At 43.7% G+C, this 26,771-nt stretch overlaps 1 protein-coding gene and 1 long non-coding RNA gene across 29 annotated transcripts in view; both read right to left on the bottom strand.

Annotated features, from left to right (window-relative positions):
- Positions 1–26,771, bottom strand: part of MAGI1 (membrane associated guanylate kinase, WW and PDZ domain containing 1) — a 335,583-nt gene that overhangs the window by 286,973 nt on the left and 21,839 nt on the right. The window contains exon 1 of one of the 28 annotated variants that reach the window (XM_042014651.1): positions 2,207–2,382. The exons of the other annotated variants lie outside the window; for them this stretch is intronic. Within the exon in view, the coding sequence (XP_041870585.1) occupies positions 2,207–2,327 (121 nt within the window). The 5' untranslated portion in view covers positions 2,328–2,382. Of the gene's footprint in view, positions 1–2,206; positions 2,383–26,771 lie in introns of those variants that run through there. 28 annotated transcript variants of the gene reach the window in all.
- Positions 17,873–26,771, bottom strand: part of LOC121658191 — a 30,367-nt gene continuing 21,468 nt past the window's right edge. The window contains exon 2 of the long non-coding RNA XR_006013870.1: positions 17,873–26,311. This is a non-coding gene — a long non-coding RNA (uncharacterized LOC121658191). The remainder of the gene's footprint in view (positions 26,312–26,771) is intronic.

Here is a 26,771-nt window from a genome sequence, read left to right as displayed (position 1 = left end):
AATAGCCTACTACACTGCTACTAGTTTTGACCCCTGGCTCCTAAAAGCAACTCCAGCAACAGGAAAAAAAAGTCCAGCTTGGAGGGTTAATGAGTGAAATAGACCCTGTGTAGTGGGTGGATGGACAGAAGGCAACAGAGGGGGAGAAATCACACCATCAGCAAGAGGCACTGCTTTAACTGCTCTGCAAATCCTCCAGTCAAGCAGATTCACAATTTCTTTTGCTCTTGCTTCATTACCTCCTAGTGAGAAACTCTTCCCCAATCTGTACCTTGAGTATTTTTTCCAGGCAAATCAAGGTATTTTTCTCCTGTGGGAACTAAGAGCTGATGATCATCCTTTTTACAGAAATCTTTTATGCATCAGAAAATGTGTTGCCTGCACTCAGGCCTATATTTCCAAATACAACTCCTTCAGTTTTTCCTCTCCAGCCTCATTTGCTGAGCCTCCCACCTCTGTGGTTCATCTCCAGACTTGCAGCCGTTACCATTCTCCTCCTGCCCTGCACTGCCCAGCTCCCCTCGGTGCAGCAGGAAGTGATTACCAGCCCAGCCTTACACACAGAGCTTCTGTAAGGATGACTCAGAGAGAGATTTGAGTCTTATCCTCAAACCTCAGGACGCTGTTGATTTGTTTGGGCTGGCCACACACAACAGCCCTCACCATCCCGTACCACCCTGCCCACTGCACTCAGGCATCCAGCTCCTGCTCCCTTCAGAGCCACCTGCACACCCTCATCTTCCCTATTCCTCATCATGCTGGTGCCCTGTTGGTTTTGCTGTTCACCAAGATGATCTAAATACTGCTCCTAAGCCTCAGTCACATCAGCAGCCCTCTCACACATTAAAGAGTTACCCCATTACACACGGAAATTGGACAGATTTGCCTATTTGTTTTTAAGTCAGCTTTCTTCTTCGGATTCCATCCTCCTCTCTGCTGTGTACAAAGTGCTCTGGAAATTTTGAGGAACCAGTGTCAGATTCCTTGATCTTTCATTTTCTGGGTCTTTCCTTCTCCTTTGTTTAACGATCTGGAGCGGGCTTTGCTTTGCGCTTCCCTCTCTACCACATCTCTGGGGAACATCGATGGCAATCACCAATGATTGACCAGTGTTCAGAGCTTGCTGGGACTAGGTTTTCCTCATAATTATACCTAGAATAATTTCACCAAGTCCAGCTGATGTGAATATTGGATAATATCGTCTCTATTTGACAAAGTCTGTGCACATCCTCACCATCACAGTTTTGTGAGGACTGAAGCAGAGGAAGCACAGAGCACACCCACCTCTTGCAACCCTTCATCTCTCCAGCCTTGTTCTGCTCCTCCATGTCTTTTCTCACACATTCCACCTTTTGCTGCAAAAACTTCACCCAATTTAGAAGCTTTCAACTAAATAGTTTTTCCACTAGAGGGCACAAAGACAATTTCTCCTAAATGGAAACTCATGTTAGAAGGATTAATAGAATAATTACTAACATCTCATCAAAGGCATCTAAAATTTCAATAAATGAACATTCAATAAATTAAGATGTAGTTCCAGCTCCCCAGGTACTACACCACCATAAAATGTCTCATAGAGACTGAAAATCTAAAAATCCCAAAGTGAGGCTACTCTAACAGGATTTCCTATACCACACTAAGCACTTGTATCCTGTGATTTCTATGCTCCCCACAATTTCTCACAAGGCACAGACACAGCATTAACACAGCAACAGAAACAGAAGACCCATCCTAGTATTTTCTAAGTTGAATTTACCCAAATTGAGCTTCAAATCAATTAACTTTGTAATGTTTTGGTTTCCTAGCTCAAAGGAATTTTTATGCCAGCACTTCTGTCTGCAGATACTTTTGGGTCATGATAAGTCACCTCCTGACCTGTCTTGGGTAAATTAAAGAAATTTTAGCCTTTAGTGCTCTTCTATTCAAACCAGATTTTTCAGCTTTAAACCTTGTCTTGTAAACTTGCTACAGGTTATATCTATGACCATAACACGCTTCACCAGTTCCTCAATAAGGAATGGTGTAAAAACACAAACTCCATGGGAAAGCAGTCAAGTCAAGCACTCGGTTACACAAACCTAATGCGTGAGACCACAGCAATAATTCCAGAGCATTAATTGTGTTGAGAGCACTGTGGCTCTCAGGGTTCATCAGCCTCCCCAGCCCCACAACAGTCCCAGGCAGAGCACGCCTTGCCCAGACCCACCTTGCTGGCTCCTGTGATCCCGGCATCCTGCACTGCCGGGGCCAAGGCCGAGGTGATGGGCGAGTGCCGGGTACCCCACCCGTGTGCGGGTGTCCACACGCAGCCCCACGCTCCCCTCCATGGCCAGCTGTCCCCCGAGGTGCTCTCACTGCTCCAGCCCAGGGCAGCGAGGTTTGCTCTCTGTCTGTGGATTCCCACTGCCTGGAACGTTTGGCTGGAGCAGAGTCAGCCCCGAGACTTTTGCTACTGGAAGAAGAGAGACAATAGCGATACGCAGGTGCTTCCTCCCATTTACAGTGTTTACTTGTGCAGCCCAGCGCAGTGACGCTATTGTGGATTAGATCTGCATGCTGCTTTACAGAATTCAAAAGGTAGCACATAACAAAAGGAACCCCAAAATACTGCTTATTAAATTAAAGTGGGTTTTTTTTCCTTTCTTTTTAAACTCTGCTTCCTTTGCTAATGCCAAGTAACAGGGTTTTTCCAAGATACAATAACAGTGGTTTCCAATGGGAAATGATACATACTGTATCAAAACAAAACACCAATTCTAACACAAAAGCAAAGGGTTTATCAGTGTATGCCTATGCCTAGGCAGCAGGCTCCTATGGCATGGAAAAGACAACTTCATCAGCCAGCAGAGAAGGCTGAACTCAAGACCAGTGCATGGTGTGAAAAAAATTAAAAAGATCAAGAGGGAAGGAAGGGTATAGCTAAACCACAACAGCAAGCTAAGGAAAACATCAGCCCAAAAGAGCAACAAAGGCATATTTTTTTTTCTGAGATAAAACAAGCAATTCAACTATATTCTACAGTAAATAGTTTGACTTAGGAGCGCAACAGGGACCAAAAAAAAAAAAAAAAAAAAAAAAGAAGGGAGCATCCGAATCTAATTTTCTAATTTTGTTGTTCTAAGCTTACATTACCTGAATCAAGATGCTTACTAGAGGTGCCAGGCACTCAAATCCATGCCTGGATCTTGTACATAGGAAGTTTCAGATGTACTGAATGTCTTACAGCTCCCTCTAGCCAGCAGGCCCAAAGATACTCAGCACTTAACAGTAAAATAACAATAAAAGCAGTAACAATAATAAAAAATGTCAAGACACTTTCCAGTATCAAAATGAGATCCAACTTCATAGACAATGATTTGTGAACATCTAAGTCCTCCCAAAAGCACCACCTCTACTGTTTGAGAAGTTTCAAATAAAGCATCATCATATTTAAGACTCTGCAACCAGAGACTACACCTCATTTTCACACAAAACTACACCTCAAAATGCCAGACATGCTGAAAACAATGCAACACACATTCTCATTCAACCCCATTCTCTTAATGTCAAAATAAACAGAACTGAATTCTTTTGTCTGAGAGCCATATTGTTTTGTCCTCTCCTCGTGGCTGCAGCTATTTCAGATGTGCTTCCATTGACTTTCCTTCTTGGTTCAAACAGACTGTGTGGGATTTGCACTTTCATCTTCTGAGATCTGTTGATTGCTCAGAGAATGTCAGATCATCAGTGAAGCTAGAAATGACAATTCAGATCCCTCTCTCTGCTGCTCAATCATAGGCATATGCCAGGAGATTAGTGGCAAGTGCTGCTTCATTGATGCCAGTGACAGAGTAATGCAATGGCTTAAAATTAGAACGTTAACAATTTTAGAGCTGCTTTTTTGTCCAGCTTACCAGACTTTTCTCCTTGAAGTAACATGAGCACACAGGCAGAGGTGTGCTAAGAACAGCTGCAGCAACACATGAACTCAGCTGTTGACTAACAAGTTTGGACCAAACCCGTTTTACCTGTGCTGAAACAGTCTGTCAGCACACTCAGCCCCCACACACTCTCCCTCATCTCAAACAGCACTGCCAAACAGCAGGTGGGCTTCATAACCTCAAACCACCTTGTCTGTTCTGCAGACAAACCTCTCCAAGCAAAGGCCAAACCAGCATCTACAGGCAGCTCCAAGTTATCAACAAAAATGACAGCAAGGCACTGTGTGCAGTGTGTATTCAGGGATGAACTCATATCTAGTAACTGCTAGGAAATCCCTGCTCCAAATCACTCAGCACCACCATGAGCAACCCAGCCTGCTCCACCACACCTTCCAGCAGCCCTGCAGAGACCATGGACCTTGCAAGCTGGCAGGCACGAAGACAGCACTCCTGTGTCTCTTTTATTGTCAGTTTTAGTCTTTAGTCTTGCTGGACACCAGCAACACATGCATTTTATTTATATGGCTTTCATTCTACTGCTCCTTGCAGTTCCTGAAGGGACACAAGATGCCATTTATTTAGAGGAGATCCACCTGAAAAACAATTTAATGCACATTCCCTGAAAGAATCTCAGAACGTAAACAGGTGAAAGTAACTTCATTTACCAGTAGAGGCCTATGGATGCTCAGAGACATTGAGATTTAGTACACAGTGCCTTGGGCAAGTGAAGGACAGTGAGAAGAGAGATGAATTTCTGGCTGTAAAGCATCATAAATGCCAAACACCAAATGAGTCTTTACAAGATCTATTACTTATACTTGCTCTGAAGCTGCAAGAAGGGGGTGGCTGGGGGTTCAAGCCACTGCTGAGGACCCCCAACATCCTCCAGGACAATGATGCAAGTGAAGGGCTTGGTTCCACTAGGGCAGGAGGCTGCAGGAAAGCTGCCCTCTCCCAGAGCTGCTGCTGGGCACCATGTGCTGGTGCATCAAGTCCTACATGGTTCAGTGGGAGAATGGGATTAGGTGGGATAAATGAGGGAGAACATTAGGAAAGCATTTCCAAAGCTCTTAGTATGACAGAAGAGGACAAATAATACAAATTACAAATAATAACTAAAAGAAAACACATCTGTGGGGAAACACTTCCGCAAAATCCTGAGCTTTTTGTTTGTTTGTTTTAAATGGCTGAGAATAGAAGAAACAATTCACCCCCAGAGGCCTGCAGACTGAAAGAGCTGAATACTGCAAGCAGCAACTCACAGAAGTTGGAAGCCAACACAGCTGGAATTAGCAAAAAGAACAAATGAAAGGTTTTCATTGTGGCAAATGGGGCTTTTGAGCAGACCAGCAGTAACATGATGTTCAAAACTTTGTTGCATGACTTTTATGATTCGTCCCAGCAGCATGCAACAAAACACACCTGAGCTGTAATCAATTTCTTACAGCCTTATATAAACATTACTGGAATTTTGTCCTCTGTAATATTTCTTGCTCTCAAGGCTACAATAAATAAGTCAGTTACAACCCCGCTGCCACTGTCTCCTATCTCACTGTCTCAAGTCACTGCCTTTATTTCTTTTAAGCTACCAGTGTAACCACTTCCAGCTTCAACAAACACTTTAAATGTAACCTGTAGCTAAACTCCAGGGAGAACGAAGCATTTTATATTCAAAGGGAAGGAGTGGAAAAGCCATTTTCCACTGTTAACACTACCTTCCTTTCATCTACAATCCCTCTCCAGTGTCAGGGAAGGGAATTCTAGTAGCAAATCTCTCAAACAATGACTCGGAGAGATTTGGGTCTGGAAACCTGTGGACACATCGACTGCAGAGGATGTGGCCCTTGCATGTAGTTGGCAAGTCCCTTCTCCAGCATCACCCCACTGCTCGAGGACAGTTCTGGTTACAATTTACGGAGCCAGGACAGGACCAGAAAGGGCAGGAGGGGCACATGCTAATAATCATCCATCTTTTGAAGGGACAGACCTTCTAGGAGGTGAGTTGCTCCCTTCAGCCTGTCCTCAGGCCCTGCCCAAAGCACCTCATGCAGCAGATCCATGCATAACTAGCACACTGGGCCCCAAGTTGTAGGGATACCTGAGAGGGGAATTGCCTGGGCTCACTTCAGGGTCAGGACTTCAGGTGAAACCTGAACTGGTCCACAGCCATTCAGAGAGCTCTGTATTACTTAGGCACTGAACTGCCTTGCTTCAAGGCACTGGCTTAATTTTGTCCATGAAGAAAGGCCACAGGTTGTCAGAACACGTCCTTCCATTCCATAGTTCTGTCTCAGCAGTAACTGCCTCAGGAAGAATCCCAGAGGAGGACAAGTGCATGGCAGTATTCCCCAAAGAGTACTCCACTGGCAGAGGCTGTGCCTCAAGGACCACCACAGCCAGAAATGTTATATTGCTATAGCCCCGGCTGGGTTTCTCCAGATCATTCCCTCCCTCTGTTTCATCCAGTGAATGGCTAATTCTCCCCACCACTATGATAAAGCACTAGGGAGGGTGGAGAATGGGGGGAGAAGAGACACCTGAACCAGCTTCAAAGGTTTTGCATCCTTTGAACACTTCACTCATACATAATTGAAAGGGCTGTATGTTTGGACTACAAGAAAGTAGATTTTTTTTCGCTACCAGACCCATCACGTGAGGGATGCTGTCATACGATAGCCTTGGGGGAGGTTTGCAAACTCGGACAATTTACTGGGAAGAAAAGTAAACTACTACTGACAGCAAGTGGACCAGAGCCCAGATCCCTGAGAGGTTCTGACAATGGGAGGACTCAGAAAAAATAAGCCAGCCTTGACCTCGCATCGGGGGAGGCCGAGAGAAGCACATGCATGTATTTTATTTCACACTAACCTCTGTTTGACCAGTTATGCAAATAAATCTCCGCTTGTCCTAAGTACACTGTTAGAGACTGAGAGAGAATTTGGAAGAATTCACAATAGAGCCAGACCACTGCATTGCGACTGAACTTCTCAATAAATGAAGTATTAAGCAGGCAAGAATGGCACATACAGCCCATAAAACAAGGGAAACTGCAGCCAAAAAAAGAAATCCAAGCTCAGAAGAGAAAAAAGAAAAAAGTACTTAAGAATTTGATACATGATCACGATCACTTCAGCTCCTTGCAGGCAGAGAAGCAATATCTGGTCCCTGAAGAACACATCCCAAGGCAGTGAGAGACATGGGAGCAATGTGTCACTGCAGTCCCAGCATGGCCCCACAGGAACCATACCTGCTGCTGTGGGGAGCACGGCAGGGACCTGGAGCCTGGGGAGGGACAGCTCTGTGGGCATGCTCTGCACAAACACAAGGCCTTTGCTGACAAAAAACCAAACCAAGATGTGTATAACGTGGTTATGACACCCAGACTGCCCAGAGTGCAGGAGGGATCCAGCAGCTCTTGTTTTCCAGCAGCACACGTGCTGCAGTGCTGGCAGCTGCCCATGTTCCTGTGCTGCTCCCCTTGGAGCAGAGGGTCCCCAGGGCAGGGCCTGCAGCATCAGCAAGAGATTCTCCCAGGGCTCTTTTACAGAGGCTGTTCAGAGACTGCTGTCATGAAGATGGCACAGCTAAACCTGACTTCAGCTTCCCCTGGCTTCAATCGGTGTCGCTCAGTCACTCACTCACCACTAAAGTTCTCAGCACCAGCTCAGTTTAAGCATGGCAGTATTCAAGTGAGTTTGGTGTGAACCTTCCCATTTTCTAATTATTCTGGTTATTACACAGCAGCTTTCTTCTAACATGGCAACACTTCAGAGCACGGGCATGAAGCTTCCCAAGATTATTACAGTGACTGCTAAGGGGCTCATGAAGGGGTGTCAGTTCGCTGAGGGCAGGAGTGGAAGTCGAATCCCTAAACCCTTACGCACATCAACTTCAGCAAACCACCCTCTGCAGCTGGGAACAGCAACTGTCCTACATCCTCTCCACACCAAGGCAGAGTGAGCATGCACAGCTGACCTCAAGCAGAGGAGGTGATCCAGTCCAAGCTGTGCTGCTCCTCGGGGTGGGTCAGGGGAAACACAGCACAAGTCAAGTGAAAAATAAAGAAAACTTTCAGACTGCCTAAGACATTCCCACTTGGAGGCTCACCTTCCCCTAGCACCTCTCCTGCACGTCCTGCCCACGGCAGAAGATGCTGCCCACCGAGATGACCAAGGTTTGACCCGAGCTTCCCATAGGGAAGGTTCAGCTCAGGCCTCTGTAGCACGAGAAGCTGCAAACCAGCAATGCAGAGGAGAGGGAGTCACTGCTTCAGTGCACTGATCCATACAGACAGCAAGAGGCAGGGGAAGGGAAAAAAATGCACTAAGAATTCTTCTGACAGGGTGAAAAATGAAAGCAAAGTGAAACACAGCTCAATCTGTCAAAACAAAATCACAGCAAGCCCACTGAAACGAAAAAAACCCACACAGCTCAGCTCGCACTTTCTAGTAGGCAATAACTGGTACATTTGTTTTCCTGAAGATAAGCGGGTGAGTTAAGTTTGCTAGACAACACTGAACAGATTTGAAAGGTAATCATGGCAGAAGCACAAACAACCAGATTTACCAGGGACACTTAGGACTTGCTGGCTTCCACCTTGCCACTCAACAGACTCTCAAAGAAGCACTTAGAGTTGTGCTGCTGAGCCAATGGATGGACTCCCAAGAGCCTGATCAAGACAAGCTTTGCCCTGTCCCTCTGAGATCATCATTCAAGGAGGAGGAAAGATGATGCTTTTAGCAGAAAACAAGTCACAAATTGGCATGGCAAAAGGTCCCCATACAGTGCATTTTTGATCAGAGCAGTGAAGGCCAATGTAATATTCAGGCTACAGAGAACCCATTAACCTCGTAAGAGAGTCCTAACAATGTTACCTAGAGGGTATTTTGAATAGTGAGACAGTCTGTAATTAGCTTAGGTGGGCCAACCTAACTATTCATGGCCTGAGGAAGCATCTCCCAATACAAGAGAAGTTCAAGATATATATTTATAGCTCTTTCCCGATAAGCTCATTAAAGGTTTCAGAGATGAATGATCACAGCATTTGACTGTTTTCTTGTAACCTGGAGATGCAAACAGTAATGAGTGAGCAAGCCAGGAGAACAAAGGCAGAGGCTGCCCAGGGCTCTAAGCAGAGGGGAAAAAAAAAAACAATAAACCACAGAAAAGCCTTCAAACATAGATTTCTGTCACACTCCAATGTGAAACTGCCATTTGATACTTCATTTTGAAATGGACCATTATACACATGCCCTTTTTCTATAAAAGTGTGAACAAGCATTTCAATAAAGCCCATTTTAACAAGGCCTTGAGCATTAGCAATAGGAAATAATACAGTGGAAACAGTTAATATAGATGTGCAACACTTCATATATATTCAGAACTGTATTTGCACATTAAAAAACTTAAAAACAATCTCCCAAATAATTCAGTATAATATCAAAATTCTAATTTCCTAATGTTTCCATTCCAGCAGACCTTTGCCTACTTAGATCTTTCTCAGCCTGAACTGGGTTGCAGGTGCACACAGAAATCAAATTGGGATCTGGCACAAGATAGATGGGAAGAAAAATATTTTTTTTAGGTTTCCTTTTTCTGTTTCGTTTTTTTTTTTTTTTTAGGGCGTCTTCTAACCTAAGACTCCTGAGCAAACACAGCTTTTCCAATTGTAGCTGCAATGTTTTAACCTCTCCTCTTTACCTCTCTATTGGTTGCCTGTTTTCTGCAAGAGCTGAAATTCTACCACTTGTTCTGTTGCAGGAATTCTCTTCCCTTTCCCTCGAGGTTTTCCCCTTCATTAGGAATTAACTCTTCCCTGTTATACATCAACCTTCTCACAGCCAAGTGCTTGGCATCAGGTACCATATTCCCATGACATCCTTACACAAAGCCAAGAGCATCAAGCCACCCCTGGTGTCCCACGCCACAATTCTGGTATCACATTATTTGTGCTTTGTAAGCTACTAAAACCCCAGCACATTCTTCCACAGAAACTCAGTCCTGCAAAATAGTTCTCAAAACTGACAAAGAAGAACTGGAGAATTAAACTCTTTGATAAATCAACAGAAATTTCCTCATCCTTTTCTAAAATGTAACTGGAAATGATGTGCAGTTTAACAGGGTAAAATCTGGGAACCGCCAGTGACAAATGTCATGACGAGCCCTGCTTCCTGCTCTAGCTCTGGCCAGTAGAAGACTAAATTCTCTAGAAATTAGTCACCTCCAGTTTTCACCATCAGCAAGAACCTTAACAAATACTGACTCCCCTGAAAAAAAGCATTTACAGAAACATAGGTCTTTCTAATTAAAAACCAGAACAATATTGCTCAAACCTCTCTTCCTGTCAGCCCAAAGAAGAGCATTTCAAAGTCCAGGTGTCTGGCAGGTCTTTGGGGATCGCAGACCCCACTCACACCTGGTCAGACCCTGCCCAAGGTGCCCCACATGCCTCTCCTTGGGCCCCTCCAAGCCCTCGAGCTGCACACCTCACTCCCAAGGTGGACTAGGAACTTAGGCATCTTCCTTCTCCCAAATGCACAGTCATGCCACGGCAGCCAGCTCTCTTTCATTTCATGCCCTGGCTTCAAAACCTTTTGTTTTCTCTACTGATTACCCTCCTCCTGCCCATCTGCTTGTGGCTGATTGCAGCTCTATTTCTCCATTAACCTCCTGTGTTTAAGACACACAGATATACCACACGTCCGGTTCACCACCACCCCTGTGTCCAGGAGTGCAGGCAGCCCCTGTCTTACTCCTCCAGTTTTAAGAGAGCTGCCTGTTCCATAGAGTTGGGGAGCAAAAATATAATTATAGAAAGTGTATTTAGGAAGAGCAGATTACCAAAACAGGAGCAGTAGGAGAGATGAAAGTGGGTTTGTGCTGCCAACAGCGCAATGGCCGAGTGTCCAGAGGCGAAGCAGGGAGGGCACCCTGGCCTGACCAAGCTGTCTGGTTTTCCTTGGATGGTTGAAACCACCCACCACAAACTGCATTTTGGATGTAGAACTCTCCCCTGCACGTGGCCAGCCAGTGGCACACCCAGCCCCTCCACCACCTCAAAGCAGCCAAGGCAGTTTCAGCTGTAATCCAGCTGAACCCTCAAAGACCAACTCCAGCATCCTAAGTGGCATTTTCCTGTCCCTTTAATGGCCTGAGCAAGTGACCATCTCTGCTCCTGAGAGGCTGGACTCATCACTGCTGGGAGGCTGGGCAGAGCTGTTTGTCCAACAGGGATCCAACCTGATCCAACTGCTGTCTGTGTGGCAGCAGATATGAAATTGGCACCTCAGCAGCAGCAGTTTCTGAGATAGCAGAAACTGGAATGTCCCAAATACTCAGCAGAGGGTTTCAGGCCACCCAAGCAGAGCAGCAGGGTGAAATCTGGGTATAAGGCACATGAGCAGAGGCTAAATATGAAGCATTTCAACTTCCAAGGCTGCAGTTTTTCACATAGAATTAAAGCACTTACTAGCATGTGTACATTGATGGATAGCAAATTGCAATAAGAATAATGGGACAGCAAGGAAAAAAAAAAAGGCAAATTAACAAAACAAAGCAGATTCTGATGGCATGAAATTCTTGTCACTCCTAGATTAGCCTGTACTCCATTTATCATCCACTCTGGTTTTCGTTTTGTTTCCCTTAATTCTAGGGAGGTCTTTTGAGAAACATGGCATTTCTTCCCTCTCTAGAAAAGAAAAACTTCATCTGCACTGCATATTTTTGAGATTAACAATCCAAGGTCAAGCTCTTGAAAGGAATTGTAGTGGTGAAATGTTTTTCTAAACCACATTTCAGTGAAAGAGGAATTTCATCTTGACTTAGAATATTTGTTTTTAACTAGGTAAGTTCTAGGGCTTTTTTTTGGCTTCTTAAACAATATAAACCAATTAGGACTCCAAGGCCTGATAAAATCAACACCCTTCAGTTTAATGCTGATTACCAAAATGACAAAGATCAAGCACTACAAAGGAAAAAAAAATTACCTCAGAATGGACCCAAAAGGTGCATAAATATTGTTCTACTTTTGTTCGGTCAAAAAGAAAAAAGAAAGCCGAAGCCAGCAGTGCCTAAAAATAGTACACAGTACCTGGGCAGAGCTATCAAGAGAGGAATGAATTAGTGAAAAAGACCCTGCTTGGCCAAAATATCCTTTCATTTGGGCAGAAATCAGTAGAGGACCCTCACAGACCTCCTTGTCATGGGAGGCATGGCTGGAATAATCTCTTCTGGCTCCACCAGAGTGTGTAGATGAGGACATTTACACAGATGGTTTTGCCAATCAGAGGATTAAAGGAGCACTCAGCCTTGAGTGTGCTCCCACAGTCCAGGTGAGTGGAATGGAGGAGATGATGGTCCAGATGATGGTCCAGACAACAGTCTGTTTGCTTTGAGGAAAGCAGGGTCTAGCAAAGGTGGAAAGGAAGAAGGGAGGGGGAAAAAGAAAAAGAAAAACCCCAGTATCCTACAACTGACAAAAATTTCTTGGGAGATGCAGAGAAACCCATTTTTCCTAACACCAGCAAGTAGGTCAGAACCAGGCCCTCAAGACTCAAAATCCAGAAATCCGTCTCAACCCTGTGGTTTGTATTTACTTTTGCAAAAGAAACCTGGCTGAACAAATTCCTCCAGAAACTGCTGATCTCTGCAAGCCCCAAGGACATGTAAAGAAACTTTAAAGTGGAAGAGCCACAGAAGAGGGGTGTTTGTTTTTAAAACCAGTTCCCAGGCTGAAACCCTGAATTCAAGAGTGAGACTAATGTACACAGAGGTGTTTACAAACCTTCCCAATGAGAATTTTATAAACGGAAGAGCTGAACTGTAGCCTTGAGAGTTCTGAGCATGTTACCACACTCTTCCTGTCTCCAGAGGTGACCCATCTCTTACATGTCATTTCAGCCTCACTCACAAACGTTAATTTGGGACTAATGACTCATGATTCCTGTTTTCCAGAACATTCAAACCAATATTGCAAGGAAACCTGTTGCAGTTTTTTTCTCCCCCATAGGCTGAGTGGCTGGGTAAGAACAGGAAAGGCAGGAAGAAGTAAAAAATTGAGCAAAAAATGGATAAACAGTTCTGTTAACCTTTCCTGAGCCTTCACAAGTGATGTGCTGTAGAAGGTGCCCCCTGCAGGGGTCACAGGGTGTGCAAAAGCTTTACATCTAAAGGCCAAGGGCTCGTTGAAAATGCAAATGACACCTGGTGTATCTGGAGCAAATTGAGGACAAACAGATCCAAACATCCAAACTCCAGCATCCCGGATGCATCATCACACTCTCAGCCCCTTCCAGGAGCTGCACTATGCTGCCTGGCTGCTGTGGGCTCAGGAGAATATTGGAAGTTTTTATTAGCTCCAAAAAACAAGTACATAAAACCACCTTGCTCCACTAGCACTAAAACTTTACATATGGGGGAAGAAAAAGGAGAAAATAACAACAGCAAAAGGCAGCTGATCACTTAAATAGGCTGGGGGCACAGCAGTGTGGTTATCTCCAGCAGAACAAAAGCTCTCCCCAGTGAGTCCCAGCCTCCAGAACAGTGCCAAGGAGAACATTGCTGCAGCAGAAGCAAGGACCTGCTGCAGATACCAAAATCTCCTGACAGCTCCCAAAGCTGCCATATGCAGGAGGCCAGTCTTGGCATCAGCACTGTCTGTGCATTGCTGCTGAGGCTGAAAGGTTTTTAAACACTCTCATGACTTAAACCAGTGCAGAAGCAACAGGGCCCTGCAGGTGGAAACCCATCCAACAGCCCCATGCAGGTGCCTGGGTGTGCAACCCGAGTCCATCTCTGCCACGATCCTCTTAAAGAATAATATGAACATGCAGATTATGGAAGCTAAGGTAAAGTGGGACCTCATCACACCACAGCTGGCAGGGACACTGAGGGCCACCTTTCCCATGCCCTGGGGATTTCACAGCTCTGTGTCTTGCTCCTGCAGGTGTAACCTTGGTGGATTAATCCCAAGGGATATTATTTGCCATCCATAAGAAAACAAACAGATTAAGTGATAAAATTACCTACTAGCAACTCACATAAAGCTACAGCCAGCCTGCACTGCTGGCAGAGAAAAAAGCATGCAAACGCTGAAGGCACCTTCAAGGACCTCTCATCAGCTGTTCTTCCTTTCTGAGGAGCGTCACCTTTTCTGAAGACATTGCAGAGGCTGTAATTCCAACCAAAAGTGACATTACTTCATTTCCTTTGGAAAACAACAGCTCTGCCAGCCCCTCCTTCCCTTGTCTTGTACTCTCATGAGCAAAGCGCTCGGATCTCCAGGAAGGGGGTAAGGTCAGAAGCAAATGCCTGAATTGCTCCCAGATTAGCAGCCCAGAGGGAGTAATTCCAACAGAAAGCATTTACAGTATTCTTGGTATTAAATGCTTTCGGCCAAGATGAAATTTGTTAAAGTTGCACTTTTGTTTCTTCAAAGCTCTGAAGTAATTTCTTTCTCCAAAGTTGCCTCCACAGGCTGAATCTGCAGGAAAATGGAGATTTCACACACAGAAACCAGCACAGCTAAATAATAAACTCAGGCAATTGCTCAGATCTTGAAGCCTGATCTACTATTCTCCACAGAAGCAAAGCACCCACATAGAGAGGCAAATTGTTGCCCCTAAACTGATGTGTCACCCTAATTTTCTGAGATTAATCCCGTATCAGTCAAATCCTTTTCTAAAAACAAATACAAAAACTGAATGTACAATCAAGCAAACATCTAAAAAATGCCTGACTACAATTTGGCTGGACAAGAGCTTTATGAGGAGCAGCTAGTTTATAGCCAACCTTTCTGAATTATTTTATTAGGACCCAAGAGTTCTTAGACAAGGCTGACAGAACCCCATTAAATCACTGAATATTTACCTGTCCCATTTATTACATTTTGCCCTTCCCCCTCTTCCCAGCACAAATCAATATTTTCTTGTTTCTTTTTTGTGTTTTTTATTTCCCAGCTTCCCTGATCCTCCACACAATGAATTTCTATCACAATATTGGAAGGGGAGCACCTCATCTATTAAAATGCCATTGGTACCAACCCTGTAGGTGATGACTTCAGAGACGAAGTAACATTGCTGCTCTTTTTTTTTCCTCCCCCTCCCTCTACAGCTTCACATTTTCTCACAAGGAAAAAGGCACTGTGCTCTCAGACTGCAACTGATAAAAACCACTATGGAGCAGAGAAAGGCCTAAAGGCTGAACGAACCAATTCTAACCCCTGCAGAAAAATATTGTTTTCTAAAACCAAGAACAGTACAGTACCTGGGGAAGATCCTGGATGAAGAAAAAAAAAAATCACAATTCTTGGTTTGCTTTTTTTTTTTGGTGCCAGCTGGAATTCAACACACTTTCATCCACCAAGTTTTTATAATCTAATGCAACAAAAAACTCCAGAGAAGACACAGTCAAAAAGCACGTTTAACCCTCATGAAAGCTTGGCCTCACAATGCTTCCAATCTTTTTAAATGAAATAAGAGCCATCAAGTCTTGAACAACTGCTGATAGTGAAGTGTGGGAGAATTCAGGACATCCATGGGCTGCCTGATAGTCCTTGGCTGAAAACACTCAGAAGTATTCCCAGTGCAGTGATTTCATGCAGAAGCACAGCAGTATGATGACTGATGGCCACATAAAACCCATAAAGACAAACGTATTTTAAATATTTCAGATTATTATTTTTTAAACAGTTCAGCAGAGTTTCCCACCTGGGAAGAGATATGCCCCAGCACTCCTGCAATACCCAATTATGTCTTTTTGGCTAGGTGGAAACCATGGCCTGGGACAAGTGAACACAGATGGATAACAATCATAGAATCACAGAAAGGCATGGGCTGGAACAGACCTGAAAGATTATTTGGTTCCAACAAGTGACCAAACAGGTCTTAGTATTACAGCAGCACCCAGGATGGAGCTGCAAACAGCTCCAGAAACAGTGGGGAGATAAAGGAGGAATCCCTTTTTTATATATCCCCTCTCTTTTACAAACCTTTGATGCTCTGATGTTTCATGCTAAGCATCACTGCTGGCAGGGAGAGCATCCTGGCTGGAGCAGAGAAGGCACCGGACACAGGGTGGAGCAGTGACAGCAATTCCTCCTGATGTGCTTCAGAAAAACCTTCTTCTTCCCAAATCCAAACTTAATATTGATTTATATCCTGAAGCATGAAGACATATCCCATCCAATATTCTTACTTTTACCTTTTACCCGAAAGGGCTGGGTTTTGTTTTGGGTGGATTTTTGCCTTAATCTCAGTTGCTCCAACAGTTCATGTATATTTAATTACTGGCATCATCTCAGACATTGAATTTTGGCCCTCAGTAATACCCCATGGCAAGGAGCTCTGTGAATTAACAAGGGGGAAACCATTCCCTGTTTCCTTTGGAGTGCAATGCTAAAGCTGCATAGCTAAATTCCCAGAGGCCAGGAAATGAAAACATTAAATATTCTAATAACTTCTCTAAAGAAGTCATGTTTTACATATATGTCATTCCAATGAAATATTTTCCCTGTTTAATCATTTAGTGTTAATGCAACTCATGCTGGCGTTAAAAGTTCACACACGAAAAAAAGAGAAAGGAAGGATCTCACATGGGAATCCCATCCAGGATATAACATAACCAGGCAACCACTACTGCAGACACTCAAATTTCACATTTTCTAAAGTTGTTGATTCTAACTAGACACACTTAATGGCACAGTAATTATATAAATTACCTGGAATACATAACACTGCATTTATTCATAATAAATGAACTGTTGCAGAGGAAATGCCAAGGAACTATAACTACATTTTTATTCAGTTTCATTCTTTAATAGAAAAAAATCAAAGGCCGTGTAACTGCAGCAAAATGATAAACAAAATCATTTTCTGTTAAGAAGCTTCTTCCCACAGATCTTTCCTTAAATCTTGACAATTAAGACATTTCTAAAAGGTTGGGGACTGCAAACCAACAGGTTCATCTCTCCTGAAACTGTCACACAAAACATTCAACTTCCCCACTCTGAGATGTTGCAAAATCCTGGGCAGCCTTAGCTGAAGTTGCCAGATGAACAGGACCAGAACTATGCAGTGCTAAAAGAAGTGAAGGGGAAAAGGAAATTTCCCATTTAAGAGCTGTCACACAAAATGAAACAACCCCCTTCAATTTAATTTAATTCAAAAGGAGCTCTCCCAACACAAGGCAAGGACAGATGCAGAATGGCTGAGATTGTCTGGCAGGAGCAGACAGTTGATCCAAAGCTGTGAGAGTTTATACAAACATGTTCAACTCAGAATAAGATTTCTCAAGTATGACACAGATGCCCAGGCAATAATCAAGCAGATGCTGGTGTGATGGTCTTGAATTTCTGTGTCTTTCTAGGAGAGGGATGGGGTAAAGGGCAATGAATGTGGAAGGGAATTGCAGCACCTCAGAAAAAGGTGAGAACAAGACTCACCTCCCAGCATTTTTGCCCAGACCACAAGACACACAGAGACATCTCATCCTCTGCACCCGCTTGCTGCAGAAACCTCACATATCCATTTTTTATATTTTTGCGTTAGCCTATAGAAAAACTGCTCCAATTTTCCAACAAACACTTTGCAGCTACTCCCAAAGCATGCACAGCAGAGCCCTGTCTCGACAGAAGGTGGACTTGATCTTTTTGGTGAAGTCTTCTTGCCTGGGCCAAGCATTCTCCAAAAAAGCAAGGTTTGGAGTGACTAGCATTACTGAGGCCCCCTTGCACAAAAACTGTTTGTATTTTACATTTACTTGACAGTAAAATACCCAGTACTGAGTTTCTGCCAGACCACTGGAACAGAGCATTTTGCTAGAGCAAATCTACCCTGAACATGCAACTGAGATGAGGTTCCCATGTCATGTAGCACCACAGCTCTTCTTCAACCCACCACAGCTCTTCTTCAACCCATTCCTCCCAGTGAGATTTTGAAAGCAACTGGAGTCTAAAAGAAGCTTCCAATTTTTTTTTTTTTTTAAAGAAAGAAGAAATAAAACCTCCAAAAGGCCAGCAAACCACTTATGGAAAAGCACAGACATGAAATACATACATATATTCAAGAAAAATTAAACGATAGGCTTCCACTTCAGCCAGAAGAACAAAGTATCTAACCTCAGTCTTCAAAGACAAGGAAATTCAGAAATAACACTGTCTCTCCTATTACTCATCCCTACTGTGCTGGGTTGCTACAAGCCATGCAGGCCACCCAAAATTAAAGAGACCTCCAGAAAAAATTTCAGCTCAAAAGGGAAAAGTTACAAACTAGCCCAAGGCAGGTTATGTGGTTGAAATGAAATGCACAGCGTCCATCAAGAGCGTTGTATATGCCATTCATGGATTGCAAGTCACACTCATGTGGTTACAATTTACAAATTAGCACTAGGTAAAGTAAGAATTTCCTCACACCTTGAAATCTGAAATAGCAGCTATTTTTCCCCCAGTCAGCTTCATCAGTCAGTACATCTCCTCATGGTGATAGTGTATCTTTGGCCAATATTTAAGCTCTCAGCTCTGTTTGCCTTCCCTATGGTGACAGTCTGATGTGCATTGAAACCAAAATTGTCACTTGGGGGTGGAAGCAGCAATCCTGGCTCTGCCTGACCCATTCCTAAGGCTATGTCAAATGTTTGTGCAGCCACACACAAAACCAAGGTGTGGAGCTGGCAGGGAAAACAGCTCAGCAAACGGGGGTGTGTAGCACCAGGTCTGGCCACGGCAGCAAACTCAGATGCTGGGAGAACACAGGGACAGCACGTGAGAAGAACATACCCAAAGGGAAGCACATAAACCCCTCTTTCTCACCCCCTTTGCATGGCAAGCCCCAAACTCATTGCCTGGGGGAAATGCCCTCTCAGTCGCTGCCCCCTTCCCTGCTTGGAGCAGTGAAGGAACAGGGAATGACTCAGAACTGCTCAGAGCAGGCCATTAATTACACCTCTCACTATGTGCAGTCACATCTGTACCTTTCCCAAGCCCTCCCTCAGTTACATCCGTGTGAGAGACACCTTAGTGTGGACAGAGCAGGAAGGTGTTTTCAGCCACATAATCTGGGAAATGCAAAAACCCAAACAAAGCCCTTTGACTGAAGCCTCCCTCCACCGCAGCCTAGGTCAGGAACCATCGTCTCTTGCTGCCTCTGCAGAATGCTCAAATAGCCCTTAGACTTGATATAGGGCTGGTTGGGCACAAAACCAGACCCACACAGCTTCCCACAGGACTCAAGATGGTATAAACCACATCAGCTCAGGGGGACAACAGCAAGACAAAACATCCCCTAAACTCAACTTGCCCCGATCCCCAGCCCGTAGACTGGCCTGACCCACATTGATGTGGACAAATTGCTATCTCAAGACACGCTTCCTTCGTCTTTCCATGGACCTGGTGGCCTGGAAAGGGACACCTCTAACCACCACAGACCTGTGACCTAGTACATGTGGGTCCAGTCCCCAAAAGATGGTTTTTCACATTGTAAGGTACCATCTGTGCCAGGAGACCCTACAGCTTTATCATCTTCATTTACTTCCCACCACACAAGTTCCTCACCTACAAGGTAATATTTTCTTATTTGAGCACTTTTGTTGGTTGATTCCAATGGTTTGTGCACATCACCCAGGCTGTCTGCTGACATTTGCAAGCAAAATCCCAAAGTGCTGCTGGAACTTGCACTGATTTGTAATGAAATAGCTTTGAACCAACATTTTCATCAAAGGTGGTTCTGCCTCACCCTTTTGCTAAACACAAAGTGGTTTCCCCGTTGGGAAAGATAATGAATACTAGAAATAAGAACAGTTTTGAACAGAAGCTCCCAACAAAGCAGAAAACCTGGAAATCATATGAGGAAATCAACTTTTCATCCCTCTCATATTTGAACTGTTGGATAAGCAATCTTTATCCATCAGTGCTAATTTCTCATGCCCATCTCAAGGATGACCACAGTCTGCCCAGCTATTTTATGCCCAGAGTGGAGCTAAACATTGCCCTGAGGAGCTACTGATTACCCCTCAGTAGCTCTTGGCACCAGAAGCCTCTCTGCTTGGCAGAGTTGGAGATGTAAAATACAAATATATACATACTTACACACACTTTACTCCATCAATAGTCCTTCCTGCACATAACAGTGCCCCACAGCAGAAACAACCCTGCCTCACAAACACTACAAGAACACGACTTTCCCTTGGGAAGAAGGCAAACACCTGCAAACATTAAAAAAAAATGCTTCACACAAAATTTATACCAAGCCTGCCAGCTACTATAAATGATTTTTCAGAGAAGTGGTGTTTACAAGGCTAGCCAACAACTTCTGAGTAAACCCTGTAAGTCAGTTAAATACTACTCTGACACAGAGTTATGGATCATCCAGTCCTCAAAGACTGGAACTGTTGATTTCAGTCAAAGGCAGCAATGTGGCAGTAAATACATCACTGTGTCCTGGCAGACAACTGACTGGTGTCATTAGAAAGCATGGGTTCCACCAATTACAAAAATTAATTATAAAGCCATGTCAGGTCACTCAGTTGGAAAATAATTATTTCACTTCACAACATTAAATGAGAGACAGTGCCCCACCTTCATCAGTATGCAGATTGCAATGGATTGCTTGGGACTAACCCAGCTATCTCCAATGCTGGCAGGTGCCCAACCTAACCCAATATAGTCCCTGGGGGTGAGATGGATGAATACCACCTTCTAAGAATCCAGTTTGGCAACAAATAAAATGCAGCAGGGGAAGAAGGGTGACCAAAAAAAAAAAAAAAATGCAGTCCTAGCGAAAAGTTCTGTAATAAAATTTCTTAATTCACCAGGAGATAAATAAAATTTCAAACATAAACAGCTCCTGAGCTGGGGAGGGACTGATAATACCAACACTTGCTCTGAGCCAGGACCATGTGTGCTGACAGAATACAAAAAAAAACCTCTGAAGACTGCTGCACATGGAAGCTCTGCTGGAAGACCATCACTTATGTATTTGGGAATAGACTGGTTGACCACTTTTCTTCACTAATGAGTTGTGCTAAAGGCACCAGGAAAAATTTTTGGCAAAGTGTTGTCATGATGTTATGACTTCAGAAAATCAGCAGTACGTATTTCTGGGGTAAGATTCCCAAATGTCTCTGTACAAGAAGGATTTTGCACCTCCTCTGATCAACCAGGAGCTGAGATACCAGACTGCCCCCAGGTCAACAAGCATTGTGCCTAAGGTTCAGCTGTGCTTAAACACCAGAAAAATTAGGAAGACTACAGAGATTTCAGCAGATAAAGTTATAAAAATATATATCTCTCTCTCTATATAGATCTCCTATCTTCCAAACGGTAATTAGCCTTCTCCAAACCAAAGCCTGTTGCCATTTACAAGTAGGTAACCTCTCTTCTCTCCCAGGTTTACCAGGAATGCAGCTGATGAGGTCCCCAACTCCCATGTGATAACCTAGTTTTCCCCAGGTGATGGGTGCTGTCCTTGGGGCAGTCCTCCAGACTTTTTAATTGCCTCTGCAACATGAAAAGACAAACCTAGGTTCTGTAAGAGACACCTTCATCTTCCCTCTAGAGCACGTACTTACAGAAAGTATTGCATATTGACAAGCACACACATTCATTTTAAAGACTGTAATGAAGAAACTGGATAAAACAAAAAATGCGAAAATCAGACCCCAGATACTGCTACACACCTGCAGCCCTGAGACACAATTTATTACATTGGAGCAGCTGTGCACCTTGAACCTTCTTTTATTGCTTTGGGAACTTGCATCACAGTTACCTTCAGTTTGACAAACATTTCCTCACACAACACAAGAAAACAAAGTTGGCTCCCAAGGAACAGGATAGAGATTTCATATATATCTGTGTGAGTGTGAGAGTGTGTGTGTGTGTGTGTGTATAAAAACAATAATACATTTCTATATGATAGAAGTTGACATTTCCTTATCAATGCAAATAGCCCTGCCCTGCCACTCCCCGAGACTACGTGATGATAGGAGTGCTGTGAGCTGTGGATGTGAGGAGTCTCACACCCAGACCCTCTTGTCACACAGGAATGTACTTCACTACTGCAAACCCCAGGCATTTTCCATGTTAATTCTTGAGTCTCTGCTTTGACCTGGCTCTGGTGTGCCAGGGCCATTGATAATTGTCCACTCCATCATCTGCTGCTGATGTGCCTATCAGGCCCCTTTCATAAAAGGGTGATCTTATTGCAGATACGGGGGATCAGTTTGCACCTCAAAGCACAGCAGGTTAAAATCTTCTGCCTCGAAAACCATAGAAATAAAATTATGTTCTGTACATCCCCCTTATTAAAAGCTACAAGAGATGATAAAACATTTCCCCTTCAGGGCAATGGGAAAGGCCTCAAGGCACACCAGGGGAAGTTCAGGTTAGATATTAGAAAAATTTCTTCACTGAAAGAATGGTTGTTGCAGCGGGGATTTCTGCAACATGTATCAGACAGCAAGGCCCATGGAAAGAAATAGGGACTGATTCTTGGTAGATGTTTCAGAGATCTTTATTTTCCAGCTGCATGGCCGGGGGACTGCCGAAGAACTCCGCAATCACGGGACCAGAGGGTCCTCCCCGCACAGGGGAACACAAAACAACCAACGGGGAACAGGATTGACCAGGGAGTAGGGAAACCCTGCAGGCCCTGCCTCTACTCCAGGGTCCCCTCCCCCTGGACCCCAAGGCAGAGGGGAGGAACCCCAACAAATGGTCAAGCATTTAACAGGCTCCCCAGGGAAGCTGTGGAGTCACCAACCCTGAAAGTGTTAAAAGAAGAACAGACATGGCACTTCATGGCATGACTTAGTGGACATGGTGGTATTTGTTTGAAGGTTGGCCTTGCCGATCTTGGAGGACCTTTCCAACTTCAATGATTCTATTATTCTAAAACAACTTTGCTTGCTTTGCAATGGTTAATACACCCCCCATATACACACTATCACACAAATAGATGAGTTAAATCAAATAAATCAGAGGTGCTTCTCCAAGCCTTGACAAAGCCCAGAAGCCTACAGGCCCCAGGCAGCCTTAGAGGCAGCGTTCTCAATCTTGCACAGTTGCAGGGAGCTCTATATAAATCCCCTCATTGTTCTGCTGCAGGTGCGTGGATGGGAGTTATCTCTGGTATCTGGCCCTGTCCTTGACACAAACTTGGGCAAGGCCCACTGGTCCAACTCCACGTCACGACACAGCTTTCCCACCCCAGACAAGACCAGGGAGGGCTGAGCTTCTCCAGAGGCTCTTGGAGTGTTTTACAGCCTTGCTCAGATTTTTCTTCAGTGCCTGCTTCTGAATTGCTGACACTGCAGGGAAAAGGCAGAAATCAAATGGTCCCTTTGTGCAGCACAGCTGGACCGTGCTCCAGAAGGGGCTGCTCCCCACTTCGGGCATCTCTGCACCCCGTGAATGCAAACCAACGGGCCAGGCAGGGCCTAAACTGGCTGTATAGGTACTTTTCCGTCAAATTGTACATTTGGGGTTTTTTTGTAGTCCTGAATTTTCACCCCAACCCCCCTCTAGCAATTCATGCTATGCAGAAGTCCGAGGCTTAGGGATGACAGCTGCTCTCAAATCACCTGGGGTCATGCACATCCCCACGGTCCAGATGACAGCAGTGACCAGAAGCAGCAGCAGATTTAACTTCCAAAATCTCACGTGACCACAGGCCACAGCACCAACAGTCACAAGCCATCTCTTATGGTCTAAAAGCAAATTCCATTTTTCTCATTGCTTTTAACAGGTTTGAGGGGCTTGTTTGCTTGTTTTTAAACAAGTAACTTGCTATCTATTTTCCATTCTGATTTGTCCTTCACAGGTTTGTCTTTGCTTATGGAAACAACGTTTCACTTGTCCTTTTTATGAAGTTAAAAATTCTAAGTTCTGTCATATTTTTAATCAACTGTCTGTATTAATTTCCTCTGCAATTCAGACAAAGAGTACTTGTATCGGTTTCTTGAGATGTAGTCCCACTCACTGAATATGCCTCAGATAGACTCATTTCCTCATGATGGGTTATTTTCATTAGAAAAACTCCTTTTGAAGTTTATGTCTTCTCTGGATGTTTTCCATCTCTTGGAGTTTCACCGTCTGCACTGGCTTGCCAGGTCTCCATGCTTGTTTCTCTCCAACCCAGCTCTCTGCAAGAGCACACAGGAGTGCTTGGAGTATCTTCCTATCAACAAATGTTCAGGTCAGCAAAACATACTGGTTTATCTGGTTTTGCTGCTGAAAATCTAGCTGCAATCTAAACTGGTTTAGATGGTTAATAAAACATTAAAGACGAAATAAATGGAAGTATTTAAATCCAGAGTTATGCAAAAACATTCTTTACTTTCAAGAGTGCCTACTGCACGCCACCAGCTTTCCAAAGCTCTCATGAGAGCCTGCCTAAAAAGAGGCCTTAAACATGGACAGTCCTCATGCTTGGCAGGCTCACGGTGCAGTTTTAAAGCCCAACAGTTTTCAGTGATTTGAACATCCACCCAGCAAAGGCCATGGAAACACTCATGAGGAGCTCAGCAGCTTTTGAAGATGATCAACAAAATAATTTTATTCCCTTATTTGTTACTAATTTTCAAGGGAATTCTGAACACATAGCACAGCTTTCTCTGGAAAACTTTCTAGCAAAGATCAGATGTTAGAAAGGCCTTTATGAGTAAGTCCAAGAGTTTACTCACAAACTTCCTAGAGAAGAAAAACAAGCAAACCACAGCCACCACTCCAATGGACTGCCTTTGAGAAGAGAGATGGAAATAAAGTGGGACAAGGGGAAGAAGATCCTTGCATTGTCTGATGTTTGGTGGTCATGGTGTAACCAGCCAGACAATTCCCATGAGAAAAGTCTACAAAGAAACACAGACTGGCCAACCCTATATTTAAAAATTTCCTTAAGAATGGTTGCTACATTTAGCCTAGACAGTATATGAACACAACAGCGATTTGTAAGATTAAAACTGATTGGGATATCCCAGGGCAATGCTGTTTAAATCATCAAGCCTCCAGTGGGTAGATATTCAAATGCTTTTTGGAAACTGTTGTCTTTTCTTCACACTAACAACCACAGATCCAAGATCCCCCATTCTTTGACCATTTTTTAAATTCCTAACTGTCTGCACCTCCTAAACCCCTAAGTAAATGCTGCCTTTTGATGAGCCCATCTGGATGAAACAGCAACATCTTTTGTTGATGAGTGATGTACTTTGTCAATACAAGGGCAGGAAAAGAATGGACCAAAGCAATTTCTGGGCCTTTAGCTAAGACGTAGAAGTCATTTCAGATGACATTAATATGGTAAACTTCACCATCTTCTGTTTAATTAATTTCATCAAAACCACCATCATTTTGCACATCTTGAAGAACTGGGTACAACTCTGGGTGTCTCTGGTATGAAAGGTCAAGATACTGGAAATCAAAAAATGCTTAAATTAAATTATATCTGTGGATACAAACTCTGCTTCCATGGTTTTTCTATACTTCATTTTCCCCACTTACAACTCAGCTTGATTTTTAGCCATTATCATATTGCTACAATGACAGTATTAACTTTCCCATTAACCACAAGTAAATATGTTTTACCAGTTCAAAACATTGAATCCGAGACAGGAATCACTTCAGCCCTGCCAGCCTGGTAGAGTCACTCAGTCTCAGCAACAAAAGGTTTCAATCAGATAGCCAAAACTTTTGTCCATCAGATTTAGATTTGTCCTGAAATGCAAGACAGACTTTCCTCCTTCCCCCCTTTGCAGAGCCAAAAAGCACAGAAACCAAGAAAATTAAAACCTGCTGCATTACTATGCAACATGCTACAAAATGTAATAAAAAGCCAAATGTCTCTCTGCCCTCCCCTCCTCATCTATTTGAATTATTATTTCAAACAGTCATGTAGTTGCAACTCTGCCTACATCTCCAAAAGCTAAACAATTATGCCACAATAGGGCTATTTTGTTCACTCAGAAAAAAAATCATCTAATGAAAAACTATGTTGGTGGTTGAATCAGTTTCCTTTAGGAGGAGCTGGCTGTAATCTCAGTGGGACTTGTGGTTTCGGCTATTCGTACTGTTCATAGCAGTTTCTGTTTTTTCTCAAAGCAACGTAACCCAGCAACACAGAGAAAAGCTGTGATTAACTTCTTCTGAGATACAAGATGTCACGGCAGTGCAAGTCGCCTCTTCACGAGGAGAATCATAAATCTCTGTCGCTCTGTTTTGCACAGACATCTCACATCTCAGGCAGAGTGGAAACCAAAGTCAGAAATCACTGAAATTTTCTCTTCTACCCAACAACAAGTTGACTGTGGACTCGTGACTTTCAGACCAGAGATCATCCTTCAGAGCTGCCAGAAACTGTGTCTCCCAGGGCCTGATCGATACCTTCAGTTCCTTGCCAACCACAGGAGAGCTTTAAAATTAACAAGCATTATATTAGCTGACTTTACCTAAGGAATAGCTATCAATTATCCACACACACAGAAGACATTTCCTTTTATTTGTATGCAAATGTCTGTATGTGGTGGAGTGAAACTGGAAGGGAACATCTGGGCATCAAAATCTTACATAAATTACATACTTTTTAAAACAATGCACTAAAATGCTTGTGTCAATCTCAATAAATAAATTTATAGAAATCCAAAACACCACAACCAACCAACCAACCAACCAACCAATTTAAAAAGCTAAGGGGAATAGTCAGAATGATGTTAAGGAAAAAAATAAAACTCTTACCTTTATCTCTCATATCAGGCACCTAGGCTTGCCCTGATTGCTAAAGTAAAACAGCTACACAGTAAGATATCCAGGCTCTGTTATTCGAGATAAAGAATAATTCATAATTAATAGGCTTAATAGGCTTAAAAAAAAGT

The sequence above is a fragment of the Corvus kubaryi genome, unplaced genomic scaffold (assembly GCF_017639235.1).
Source record: "Corvus kubaryi isolate FWS band 111438036 unplaced genomic scaffold, C.kubaryi_AGA036_p1.0 136, whole genome shotgun sequence".
NCBI lineage: Eukaryota > Metazoa > Chordata > Aves > Passeriformes > Corvidae > Corvus > Corvus kubaryi.
This window is presented reverse-complemented; position numbering and strand designations above follow the sequence as displayed.